General features: G+C 37.1%; 1 protein-coding gene across 1 annotated transcript in view; it reads right to left on the bottom strand.

Annotated features, from left to right (window-relative positions):
- LOC111144077 (RAD18, E3 ubiquitin protein ligase) overlaps nucleotides 1-13,918 on the bottom strand; it is a 107,095-nt gene that overhangs the window by 71,426 nt on the left and 21,751 nt on the right. The window contains exons 3-4 of the mRNA XM_022498177.1: nucleotides 13,255-13,316; nucleotides 11,714-11,784 (exon numbers count right to left, since the gene is read on the bottom strand). Coding sequence (XP_022353885.1) covers nucleotides 11,714-11,784; nucleotides 13,255-13,316 — 133 coding nt within the window. The remainder of the gene's footprint in view (nucleotides 1-11,713; nucleotides 11,785-13,254; nucleotides 13,317-13,918) is intronic.

Below are 13,918 nucleotides of genomic sequence, written 5' to 3' on the forward strand. Positions count from 1 at the left end.
TGTTTGGTTTAAATAATAGTAAACACACCTTTCTAACTTACAAAACAGATAAAAATCAGTAAGAATACAGAATATCTGAACCAACCCAATTAATCAAATTGATGTACTTAACAAAAAGTATTACAACTGACAAATGCAGAATACATATCCTTTTCAAATATACATGGCCCATTTACCAGCATAGACCACATTCTGGGCCATAAAATAAATCTCAACAAATTTACAAGGGATGAAAAAATTCAGTGTATCTACTCTGACCACTGTGACTTCATGTGACACCCAGTAACAAAATAATTAGACAATCTCCAAACTTCTAAGAGACACATTAAGTGTGTGAAGCACCACACTTTCAAATAACCCTTTAGGTCAAAAACAATGCAAATTGGAAAATATCCTGAGTTGAATGACAACTTGGATGTTTGCTAAAACAACATATAGCTTAATAGAAAAACTGAAAATCAACACTCAAAGCTTCCAACTTAAAACATTAGGTAATGAAGAGCAAATAATGAAGTAAATAATAATAGATACTAATGAAATAGAAAATAAGCATTTAAGAGGATTTGAGCAAAGCCAAAAGTCGGTTCTTTGAAAAAAATTAACGAAACTAGTAAACTTCTACCAAGACTGAACAAGAAAAAACAAGTGAAAATAAAACTATGAAACAAAGAATTACAAGGAGACATCATTATGAATCCAAAAGAAATTAATATGAGGATACTATCAATAAAATCAAAATTTTAAATGAAATGGAGAAATTTCTTGAAAAAGACTACTCATCAAAAACTGCCAAAAGGAAGAAGAGAAAATCTGAAGAGTTGTATTATCTAGTAAAGAAACTGAGCTGTAATTAAAAACCTTCCTACAAAGAAAACTCCAGGTCCAGTTGGTTTTGCTGGTAAATTTTACCAAATAATTATGGAAGAAATAATATAATATCAGTGTTACACAAAATCATCCAGAAAATTAAAAAAATAATATTTCCCAGTTCATATTAAGCTAGCATAACCTTGATAACAAAATCTGACAAGTACATTGTAGGAAAATAACATTATAGTCTAATATAGACAAAAAAATCATAAATGAAATATTAACAAATAAAATCTGGACACAAATAAAAAAAATAATGCATTATAACCAAATGGGATTTATTCCAGGAACACGAGGTTGGTTTGCTATTTGAAAAATCAATCTAATTCACCACATTAGTAAAATAAAGGAGAAAACTATACAATCATTACAATAAATGCAGAAAAAGCATTTGATAAAAATTCAATATCCATTCATAATAAAAACACTTTAGAAAACCAGGAATGGAAAGAAACTTTTTTCTTTTTTTTTTTTTTAATTAAAGTAGGCTCTGTGCCCAGCATGGAGCCCAACACAGGGCTTGAACTCTCAAGCTTGAGATCAAGACCTGAGCAGAGATCAAGAGTCAGATGCTTAACTGAGAGAGCCACTCAGGCCCCCCAAAAGGAAACTTTCATAATCTGATAAAAGATAACTTCAAGAAAACTATGCTAATATTATAGTCACTAGTAAAACTTTGGATATCTCCCCCTAAGACTGAAAACAAGAAAAAGATATGTCTACCACCACTATTTCTCTTCAAATTATACTGGAGGCTCTAGCTTTTGTGGTAAGGCAGAAAAAAAAAAAAACAAAATACACACACACACACACACACACACACATACATATACACACAAACACACATATACACACATACACACACACACAAAAACAATGGGAAAAAAAGAAAACTTATTATTTGCAGGTGACATGATTATGTTCAAAATAATCTAAAGACTCCACATGCAACTAGAATAAGTGAATTTTTGCAAGACTCTGAACGTAATATCAGTTAACAAAAATTAATATCTATATGTTAGCAAAGAGAAAATGAAATTTTTTTTTTTTAGAATACATTTTTTTTTAATTTTATTTTTCATAAACATATAATATCTTTTTATCCCCAGGGGTACAGGTCTGTGAATCGCCAGGTTTACACACTTCACAGCACTCACCATAGCACATACCCTCCCCAATGTCCATAATCCCATCCCCCCAACCCCCCTCCCCCCATTAACCCTCAGTTTGTTTTGTGAGATTAAGAGTCACTTATGGTTTGTCTCCCTCCCAGAGAAAATGAAATTTTAAAATAAATACCACTTGAAATACCATCAAAAACTTTAAATACTTAAGAATAAATTTAACAAAAATGTGTAAAATTTATATCTTGAAAACCACCAAATTTGCTGAGGGAAATTTTATTTTATCCTATTTTTTAAAAGATTTTATTTATTTATTTGACAGAGATATAGAAAGCATAAGTAGGCAGCAAAGCAGGCAGAGGAAGGAGAAGCAGCTCCCTGCTAAGCAGGAAGCCCAATTCAGGGCTGGATCCCAGGACACTGGGATCATGACCTAAGCCAAAGAGAGATAGATGCTTAACCAACTGAGACATCCCGGAGCCCCTGCTAAGGGAAATTTTTAAAAAAGACCTCAGTAAAGAAATATCCTATGTACATGGATTAGAAAACTCAACAATGTTAACACACCCATTTTCTCCATATTTATTTATAGATTCAATAAAATGCCAAGCACAATAAAGGCAACTTTTGTGGGGGTGGAAATGATACATTCATTCTAAGATTATGGTCCATATACACAATGGAGTATTATGCCTCCACCAGAAAGGAAGAATACCCAACTTTTGTATCAACATGGACAAGACTGGAGGAGATTATGCTGGGTGAAATAAGTCAAGCAGAGAGAGTCAACTATCATATGGTTTCACTTACTTGTGGAGCATAAGGAATAACACGGACGCCATTGGGAAACGGAGAAGAAGGGAGTTGGGGGAAACTGGAGGGGGAGACGAACCATGAGAGACTGTGGACTCTGAGAAACAAACTGCGGGTTTTGGAAGGGAGGGGGTGGAGGGCTGGGTGAATCTGGGGGTGAGTATTAAGTAGGGCACGTATTGCATGGAGCACTGGGTGTGGTGCATAAACAATGAATTCTGGAACACTGAAAAGAAATAAAATTAAATTAAATTTTTAAAAAAAGAAAAAAAGAAATCAAAGGCCCCAAAATGAAAGTAGTCTTAAAGGAAACCAAGGTTGAGTACTCATACCACAGATGTTAAGAACTTAACGAGCACAGCTATTGCATTAAAGACACTGTAGTTTTAGCTGAAAGAGACAGAGAATGTGTCCAGAATGTCCAGAATTAGCCCAACACATGTAGTCACTTGATTTACAACAAAGGAGCCACTGCAATTTAGTGAGTCTTGATAAATGGTGCTGAAGCAACCAAGTATCTGTCGAGGAAAAAAAATGAATCCTGATTCTTAACCTCCATCATACATAAAAATTAACCTGAATAGGTTCACAGGCCTAAGTGTAAAAGCTAAAATTGTAACAATTCTAGGGGGGAAAAAATGGGAAAAATATCTATGACCTGAGACAGGCAAAGACTTTTTAGGCAAGATTTTTTTTTTAAAGTAGTAATCATAAAAAAGAGACAGAGAGAGAGAGAACGGACTTCGTCAAAATTAAAAAAATGTCTGTTCATCAAGACACCCTTTAGAAAATGAAAAGGTAAGCCAAACACAGGAAGAAAAAAATACATATATACGACCAAAATACATAAAAAACTACAAACTGATAAGAAAAAAATACCATTTCTAAAAATTGGGTCGAAATGTAACAGACCCAAAGATATAAGAAGAGTCAGTAAATACATGAAAAGGTACACTAGTCATCAGAAAGTGCAAATTAAAACCACAATGAGTTATCACTTCACATCCAATGAAATGTTTACAACTAAAAGGATTAATGTTACCAAATGCTAATCGGGACATAGAGCAACTGAAATTCTCATAAACTGCTGGTGGAGGTGGTCCAATCCAGCTGGAAAACTATGTGCCAATTTCTTATGATGTTTAATATACACCTAGCATTTAAGCCAGCAATTCCATTCATAGACATGTACCCAAAAGAAATGAAAACAGATGCACACAAAGATGAACACAAAGACTGGACACAAATGTTCACGGCAGCTTTTGTCACACTAGCCACAAAATGGAAATAATCCAAATTCATCAACAGATGAATAGATAAGCAGAAGGTTTTCAAATGACTTTACACAGATCCATCAGAGGAATCACTACCTACAGCAGCTATAGCCTTATAAAACGTATTTCTTTTTTTTTTTTTTTTATTTGACAGAGATCACAAGTAGGCAGAGAGGCAGGCAAAGAGAGAGAGGAGGAAGCAGGCTCCTTGCTGAGCAGAGAGCCCGACGCGGGGCTCGATCCCAGGACCCTGAGACCATGACCTCGATCCCAGGACCCTGAGACCATGACCTGAGCCGAAGGCAGAGGCTTTAACCCACTGAGCCACCCAGGCACCCCAAAACGTATTTCTTTAATAATAAGACTTGAAAGTTGAAATTACTCCTTGATCCATGGGCTGCAGAATGGATGCTGTGTTAGCAGGCACAAAAACAACATTAATCTCATACGTCTCCATTGGAGCTCTTGGGCGACCAGGTACATTGTCAATGAGCATAACCATGTTGTCCACAGATGTATTGTCATCCAGGCTCTGTTGTTCTATTTATAGAGCACAGGCAGAGTAGATTTAGCATAATTCTTCAGGGCCCCGGGATTATCTGTGTGGTAAATGAGCACCGGCTTCAACTTCAAGTCACCACCTACATTAGCCCCTCACAAGAGAGTCAGCCAATCCTTTGACGTGTTGAAGCCAGGCACTGACTTCTCTCTAGCTATGCAAGTCTAGATGGCCTCTTCTTCCAAAAGAAGACTGTTTTGTCTATTTTGAAAATCTGTTGTTTAGTGCAGCCGCCTTCATTCATGATCTCAGCAAGATCTTCTGGAGCACTTACTGCAGCTTCTGTATCAGTACTTGTGTCACCTTGTACTTTTATGTTAAGGAGACAGCTTCTTCCCTTAAGCCTCAGAAACACCCCTGCCAGCTTCACACTTCTCTTCTGCAGCTTGCTCACCTCTCTCAGCCTTCACAGAATGACAGAGTTAGGGACTTGCTCTCCACTAGGGTTTGGCTTAAGGGAATTTGTGGCTGGTGTGATCAATCCAGACCAGTCAAACTTTCTCCATATCAGCAGTGAGTCTGTTTGCTTTCTTATTATCCATGTGTTCACTGGAGTAACACATTCAATTTCCTTCAAAAACGTGGCTGTTTGATACAAGAAGCCTAGCTTTCGGCCTATCTCAGTTTTCAGCATGCCTTTTTTTTTTTTTTTTTTTTTAAAAGACTTATTTATTTATTTATTTATTTGAGAAAGAGAGAGAGAGATCAAAAGTAGTCAGAGAGGCAGGAGGAGGGAGGGGGGAAGCAGGCTCCTGCTGAGTAGAGAGCCTGACGCAGGGCTCGATCCCAGGACCCCAAGACCATGACCTGAGCTGAAGGCAGAGTCTTCACCCACTGAGCCAACCAGGCACCCCTCAGCATGCCTTCTTTACTAAACTGAATCATTTCTTGTTTTTGATCTAAAGGGAGACTTGTGACTTCTCCTCTCATTTGAACACTTAAATGGCTTGGAGGGTCATTTAACTGGCTTAATTTAAATACTGTTGTGTCTCAGGGAATATGGAGATCCAAGAAGAGGGAGAGAAATGGCCAGTGATTGGAATAGCAGAACACATACAACATTTGTCAATTAAGTTTGCAGTCATATGTGGCTGCAGTTTGCAGTGCCCCCAAAACAATCACAATAGTAACATCAAATATTACTGACCACAGATCACCATAACAATAAAGAAAAAGTCTGAAATATTTTAACAATTACCAAAATTTGACTCAGACGCAAAGTGAACAAATACTGTTGGAAAAATGATAATAATAGACTTCGCTCAATGCAGGGTGGCCAAAAACTTGTAATTTGTCAAAAAATTAAATATCTGCAAAGTGCAATAAAGCAAAGTACAATAAAACAAGGTATGATTGTACATGCTGAAAAAAAAGTGGGAGACAGGGGCACCTCAGTGGCTCAGTGGGTTAAGCGTCTGCATATAGCTCAGGTCATGATCCCAGGGTCCTGGGATCAAGCCCCATGTCAAGCTACTCCCTCAGCAGGAAGCCTGCTTCTTCTTCTCCCTCTGCCTGCTACTGCCCATTTGTGCTCTCTCTCTGTCAAATAAATAAATAAAATAAAATAAAAAAAAATAGGTGTCAGACAGTTGCACTATTGCACTGATAAAATTATGCCCCTCACCAAAACCGAAACTCATTAACGTCTTCATGTGCCTGCTACTTTCAGGGTACTTTCAGCAGTGGAAATAAAACAATGAACAAAATCACCTCTCCTCACAAACCTTATACTATAGTAAGGGAAAAGATGTGAGATGCTCACGACGTATATGAAAGTGCTACAGCAAAAAAATGAAGCCAGTGAAGCTGTGCATGAGGAGGGGATGAGCTTGATACTCCTTACAGAATGGTCACAGTAGGCCTCACCGAGAACAAGACCTATGAAAAACAGGGCCTGAAGAAACTGAAGGACTAAGCCATGTGACTATCTGGGGAAACAGTGTTTCACCAAGAAATAACAGTAAGTACAAAGTCTCTAGGGTTAGAGTATGATTGACATGTTTGAGAAACAGGCAAACAGGTGCCTGGCGCAGAATAAACGAGGGACAGAAAAGTGGGAGAGAAGTCAGAAAGGGACAGTGGACTGTCACTGAGGGGAGAGGACTCTGGCTTTTGCTCCAAATGAGATGGGATACCACCTCTGGACAATATTAAGTATGACCTGACTTCTTAAAGGACCCCTTTTTAAAGGATCACTTTGGTTGCTGGCCTCAGAAGAACTATCAGACGGCAAAAGTGGAAATAAGAAAGACCACCAGAGGGGCACTTGGGTGGCTCAGTGGGTTAAAACCTCTGCCTTCAGCTCAGGTCATGATCTCAGGGTCCTGGGATCAAGCCCCACACCTGGCTCTCTGCTCGGTGGGGAGCCTGCTTCCGCCTCTCTCTGCCTGCCTCTCTGCCTATTGTGATCTCTATCTGTCAAATAAATAATAAAATCTAAAAAAAAAAAGGAAGACCACCAGAAAGTGACCACAAAAGTCCAAGCTAACACTGGCTTGGGTAGGATAATTCGGGCAGGGTGATGAAAAGCTTCAGTTTCGGGAAGTCTGTTAGTGATAAAGCCAACAGGATTTATTGATGGAATGACAGATTAAGTGTGAAAGGAAAGAGTCAGGGATGACTTCAAGGTTTTTGGTCTGGACAAATGAAACGACAGAGCTGCCATTTAACAAGATGAGAAGACTGTGGGGACAATACATTTGGAGTAGGGGACTACAGGCAGCATAGAGAAATCAAGAATTCCTTTGAAGAGGTCCAAGCAGAGATGTGAGGCAAGCAGCTGGATATATAAGTGTGGAGTTCTGGGGTGAGATCTAGCTGAAGATATAAATTTGAAAGCCATGAATGGACATATGGTATTTAAAACCATGAGACTATTGCAATTCATATACCTTAAGTAATGAGCTATGTGAAAATATTAATTCCAAAATGGATACTTAAACTAAATTGGTAACCTTTCTTTCATTCCCATCACTCCTATAAATTTAGTTTAAAGAAAGTTGGTATTATAATGCCTAATAGCATTCATCATAGATGCTCAGATTTTGGGAGTGAATTACAGACCTTCAGAATAACTGTGACTCCATGAAGTACAGGAAAATCTTGCCCATTTATTAACTATACAATAACCTTACTTCTTCAGAATGCAGCCAAGAATCAAGAATCAAAATAGGTTTTTAGGTAGACATGGTCACGAAATCCATGCGATTAAGTCCATGGATTTCATTAATTAGTAAAAGTCCCTGCAAATGCTCTTCTGATCCAAAACATGCAAACAGCAGTCTAAGACCATTTGGTTAAACAGGCAGAGGCCCACCAAAGCACAAATTCTTATTAATACCTTAGGACATCAATCTATAATATAAGTGAAGACAATATAAGTGCAGGTAAACTACATATGATAATAATGACAGCAATCTTTTTTTAGGCTCCTTGTTCCAGGTATTATGCTGGGTATCTTTTAGTATAACTTTTCATTTCTAATCCTTAAAACAATCCCTGAAATTATCAATATTATTATTCCCACTTTTCAGATGGGGAATAGAGGCCAGAAAGGTTTAGTACTTTGATCACAGTCACATCACAACTAGAAGAGCTGGGACTAGAACCCAGTTGTGCTTGAATCCAAAGCCAGTATGCTCTAATCGATATCATAAGAAAAGGTATATTCTACATTCTTTTATAAGATGCTAAGGGAATTATCTATTACAATTATCATCTAAAATGTTTAAATTCTGGGACACCTAGGTGGTTCAGTTGGTTAAGCATCTGCCTTCGGCTCAGGTCATGATTCCAGGGTCCTGGGATCAAGTCTCCCATCCGGCTCCTTGCTCAGTGGGAAGCCTGCCTCTCCCTGCTGCTTACGTTCTCTCTCTCACTCTCTCTGACAAATAAATAAGTAAAATCATAAATAAATAAATAAATAAATAAGTAAAATGTTTAAATTCTAAACTTGGAGTAAGAACCTGGAGAAAAATTTGTACCTTGATGGGGATAAATCAAAGCAGTAAATGATGCTGTACACTCTCAATATGTAAAAATGACATTGAGGTAGACTGACTGCCACACAAAAACACAGAAAGAGTATTTTCTTACTTAGATCAAGAATGATGTTCCACTTAAACAAAAATATTCTAAATAGTTTTGTTCAACACCACCATTTCTGAAGAACATTATTTTATTTTAAAGATTTTATTTATTTATTTATCAGAGAAAGAGCGAGAGAGTGTGTGTGCACAAGCTGGCAGAGAGGCAGGCAGAGGGAGAAGCAGGCTCCCCGCTGAGCAGGGAGTCCAAGGTGGGACTCAATCTCAGGACCCCGAGATCATGACCTGAGCTGAAGGCAGACACTTAACAGACTAAGCCATCCAAGCATCCCTGAATGTCAGGCTTTTATCTGAAAAAATATCTGGAATTATTTCCAATACTCTTTTATTTCAGTTGAGAATATTAAAGTTTTTAAAATCATCATGTCTTAACATGGCAATAACAGATAAGAAAGAAACAAAATTGACAAACAACACAAACGTCTTATATTTTAGTCATAAAATTAAACTACTTCTTTCATCAATCCTAAACCAGATGTCAAACAAATACTGAAATTGACTAGCCTAAATTTCATCCCTACTAATTTTGCAAATAAGGTACAATAGCACTTTAGAGATGACAAATGTCCACTATAAGGCAATTCCAAGGCAAACAGAGGGAGAAAGAAATGATAAAATCCATCCCAAATCCACAAAGAATGTTTCTTACCCTGCCACACCCACTTTAATAAACAATTAAACAGCCCATTCCTTTTGGGAGGAGGCAGGAAAGGGGTGAGTTCTATCATTCCAAGGCCTCCCTTTAAGTTATCAAAAGGTCTATAAACCCAAAGATACTGATTACTTCTCTTCAACAAACGTGTGCTTGCTTTGTGACAGTCCCTTCCTCCTAGCAGGGAAGTCATTATACTTTCAGTACCAGCTAAGAAAAAAATAAGCCTTGAGATTCCATTTTACTGTCTCAGGAAAAATCAAACAATTAATAAAATCCTTTCTAGACACAAAAACTGCTAACAGATGCATGAAAAAATGCTCAACATCACTAGACATCAGGGAAACGCAAATGAAAACCACAATGAGACACCACTTCACGCTGGTCAGAATGGCTAAAATTAAGAACTCAGGCAACAAAAGATGTTGGCGAGGATGCAGAGAAAGGGGAACCCTTATACTGTTGGTGGGGATGCAAACTGGTGCAGCTACAGGGGAAGACAGTATTAAGTTTCCTCAAAAAGTTAAAAACAGAACTACCCTATGACCCAGCAATTGCAGTAAATTAGGTATTTATCTGAAGTATACAAACGTACTGTACTGATTTGAAGGGGCACAGGCACCATGATGTTTATAGCAGCAATGTCCACCATAGCCAAACTATGGAAAGAGCCCAGAAGTCTATCGACGGATGAATGGATAAAGAATATGTGAGATAGATACACACACACACACACACACACACACACACACACACACACAGGAATATTACTCAGCCATCAAAAAGAATGAAATCTTGCCATTTGCAACAATGTGGCTAGAACTAGAGGGTATTATGCTATGCAAAATAAGTCAGTCAGAGAAAGATAAACACCATATGATTTCACTCATATGTGGAATTTAAGAAACAAAAGAGATGAATATAGAGGAAGGGAAGGAAAAATAAAGTAAGAGGAAAACAGAGAGGGAGGCAAACCATAAGAGACTCTTAACTACAGGGAACAAACTGAGGGTTGCTGGAAGTGGGGCGGGTAGGTAGGCGGATGGGGTAACTGGGTGATGGCCATGAAGGAGGACACTTGATGTAATAAGCAGCACTGAATGTTATATGCAACTGATGAATCACTGAATTCTACCTCTGAAACTAATTATACAACATATGTTAATTAAATTGAATTTAAATTAAAAAATTTTTTAAATTTCTTTCTAAAGACATGGCTCCATCCTTTCTCATAGACTGCAAACTCTAACTGGTGAAAGACTTTAAAATAAGAAAAGCAAAAACTGTAATTGTAAGAATGGGAGACTCTCAGAGTTTCTTAATCTAGGAAATAGCATCCTTTTAGGATTCTGTTTAGGGAAATGACTAACCAAGCCAATTTCTAGAATGTCATAATAGGCAAGTTCAGAGGACTAAACCTGATCATTTTTAGGACACAACCCAATGAAATAAACGTGTGATTCTATTGGAAGAAACCTCTTTACATTTCAGAACCATTGTAATGTATCTCCCAAACTGTCCCCACAGCTAAGAAGTCATATACTTAAGGAGATGGGCACCTATTATCTAAACACAGTACCTTCATAATAAAAGTGCCTGATTGACTTGCACGATTAAAACTAAAAATAATTGAAGATACTGCTTGGTAAAATATGCCTTTTTATATCCCTTTGGGAGACCAGACTTACTTTTACCATCATGCTAAGAAATAAAGCTACATTTCTGAGCTGCATAAAGTACCAGCAATTAACCTATTTCACATGGCACACCATCTTATACATGCTGAGTAAATCAGATTAAGAATTAATGGGTTAATAAATAATAGCCATAGATACAATTATAGATAAGCGTGTACACGTGGGTTAGTATACACATATGTATACATGCATATGTTACTCAGCTCTGTCCACTGAGAGCTAGCAATGACATCTCAGTAACAATGATCATACCTAGCTCCAGATCCTGATCCTAAATACCATTCTCCAATAAAAGGAACTCCTTGAAAAAATGGATGATTCTAGGGGTAGGACAGGAAAAATAAAAGATGAAGCTGGAGGATCTTTGTAGTACCCAATAGTAAGTGCTCAAATCTGCATTTTAACTTTTGTTTTTCATGATGAGACTTTCTGTTAAGTAAAGGAAGAAAATATTATTACCATTAGATTGTCCATAAGTGATAAATGACTGTTGTCACTTCCTTTCTTTTACCCAAAATATCCAACCCTGCATTCTCTAATCCCCAAAGGTTCACAGAGTAAAGGGACTCATATAAAAGGCCAAAGCAATTAGGGGTTAGTCACAAAATTAAATCATACCGTGCAAAATTCAAGCTTTTTACCAGTTCATCTAATATGCGGTTATTTTTTAGGTCCGGCTCTGTGACTGTCTAGAAAGGAAAAACAACAGATGGAAAAAGGTCAGAAATAATAAAATAACTTGTCATAATCTTGTTTTGAAAATGTGTGACCCAACCTCCTGAGACTCCCCATCCCACTAAGTCTTCCAGGAAAGCCTCAAAATAAAGTTCATTTATCTCATACTAATATGGAATTTTAAAACAGTGAATCAGCATCTGCTGACTGAAAGTCTGATAAAAGTTCTCCACAGCCTCTGATAAAATCGTATACGCTCTGTACCAACTAAGATAAAACCTAACATGAGCAAGAATCGTTATTCAAAATACCATTCCAAAAAATTTCTCCTGAAAAAACAGAACAGAGATGATCTTTTAAGTGACCACATAGGGAGAGGCATTAGGTGCTACAAGAAAGGTAAAAACAAGGTTGGTGTTGGGGAATGCAACAGAAAAATGACAGATTCCGTAGTTATTTGGCATGAATGGTATTCAGTTCATCTCCTTAATGATATCATCTTGGCTATGGCAAGACACCAACTTGTAAAGAGATTAAACTTGGGAGCCAAACTGCATCATTTCTAATGTAGGGAAATAGTTCAGAGAAGTTCAATGACATCTTAACACCATGTACCTTCCAGAGGCACCGAACTAGAACCCAAACCCTTCAATTAGTCCCATTATCCTTTCTATTAGACCTCACTGCCTCTTTTTTCTTTATTCCTATTTATGTTTACTTGTCCTTTTACCTACCTTTTTGCCTACTTGAAATGCTTCAGAAACTCTAATATCAATTTTCCTACTGTTTTCCATGAAGGTCTAATTTGATAAAGAAGTAAGGGACCGTTATGAGACACCTGGGTGGCTCAGACAGTTAAGCGCTTGACTCTTGATTTCAGCTCAGGTCATGATCTCAGGATTGTGAAACCGAGCCCTGGATCAGGCTCCTTGCTCACTGTGGAGTTTGCTTGAGTTTCTCGCCTTCTCCCTCTGCTCTTTCCCCCGCTCACTCCCTCCCTCTTTCTTTTACTAAAAATAAATAAATAAATAAATATTTTTTAAAAAAGAAGAAGAAAAAGAAGTAAGGAACCAGTCAGGCTGGGCTCAACCCAATGGCCATGAATCTTTGGCTTCCACACAAATACTTAAATACCAACCCTATGCAAATGAATAATCCTACCATCAGATTTTCTACCCAGGGTGAAAAATTATAAAACATGAGAAGCCAAGCCATTAAACATAGATCATAAGACTTAAAAGTGCTACATCCTGATCTTAGAATTAATTTCTACTTCCTAAATACATTTAGGTTTTGAAATCTTTATGAAAAATTGAACAAAGCCCAGGTCTCTATTTATGTGTTTTAGAGGTTCTTTCTGAAAATGTCTTTTAGGTAGCTTAATTCAATTATACCTCTTCCCTTGAGCTTCTGTGTATACATGATACAGAAATTTGCACCAATCAATTAAGTTTACAAGAAAAAAACAGGAAAGAAAAACTTACCACACAACAAGTTGGACATTGTGTTTTATAGGACAGGAATTTTCTTATACAAAGAGAACAGTCTGCAAAAAAACAAATGCAACATAATAAATTAGTTAAGCTACATTAATAACATAGGAATCTGACTTCTAACAAAATCTGACTTAAGCCCTAGAACATTTCCATCATCTAAGGCATATCATTATAATCTCAAAATTCTAACACCTCTAGTCTACCTATGCATACTCGCAAAGTGACAAAGTAGCATTTTTAGGACAGGGAAAGATATCAAATAATAATAATTGTGAGTCCCTAGGATATCACAACTCCATAAAATGTAGGATGGATACTGTATATACATGTCAGATACCCCTATGCCTAACATTCTAAAATATAAATTTTGAAATAAGATATATACACGTTAAAAAATAATATATACCTAGGTTATCAATTAGGGATTTCTACATCCTAACTCTACAAATGATGTCGAACATCCCACATATAACAAGTACTTTGTGGCAAGCACTCAGAAAAGAAAAATATATAAGGGAAGATTCTTGACCTCAAGAAGCTAACAAAGTAGTGAGGTAATTTCAGTACCATTCATTGTAATAAATCCTAAGGACTTAAGCAGGAAATTGTCATTAACTAAATTCTTCACATCCAAGGCAGTATAAAATGATCT

This window comes from Enhydra lutris, unplaced genomic scaffold (assembly GCF_002288905.1).
Source record: "Enhydra lutris kenyoni isolate GAN:26980312 unplaced genomic scaffold, ASM228890v2 scaffoldscaffold10, whole genome shotgun sequence".
NCBI lineage: Eukaryota > Metazoa > Chordata > Mammalia > Carnivora > Mustelidae > Enhydra > Enhydra lutris.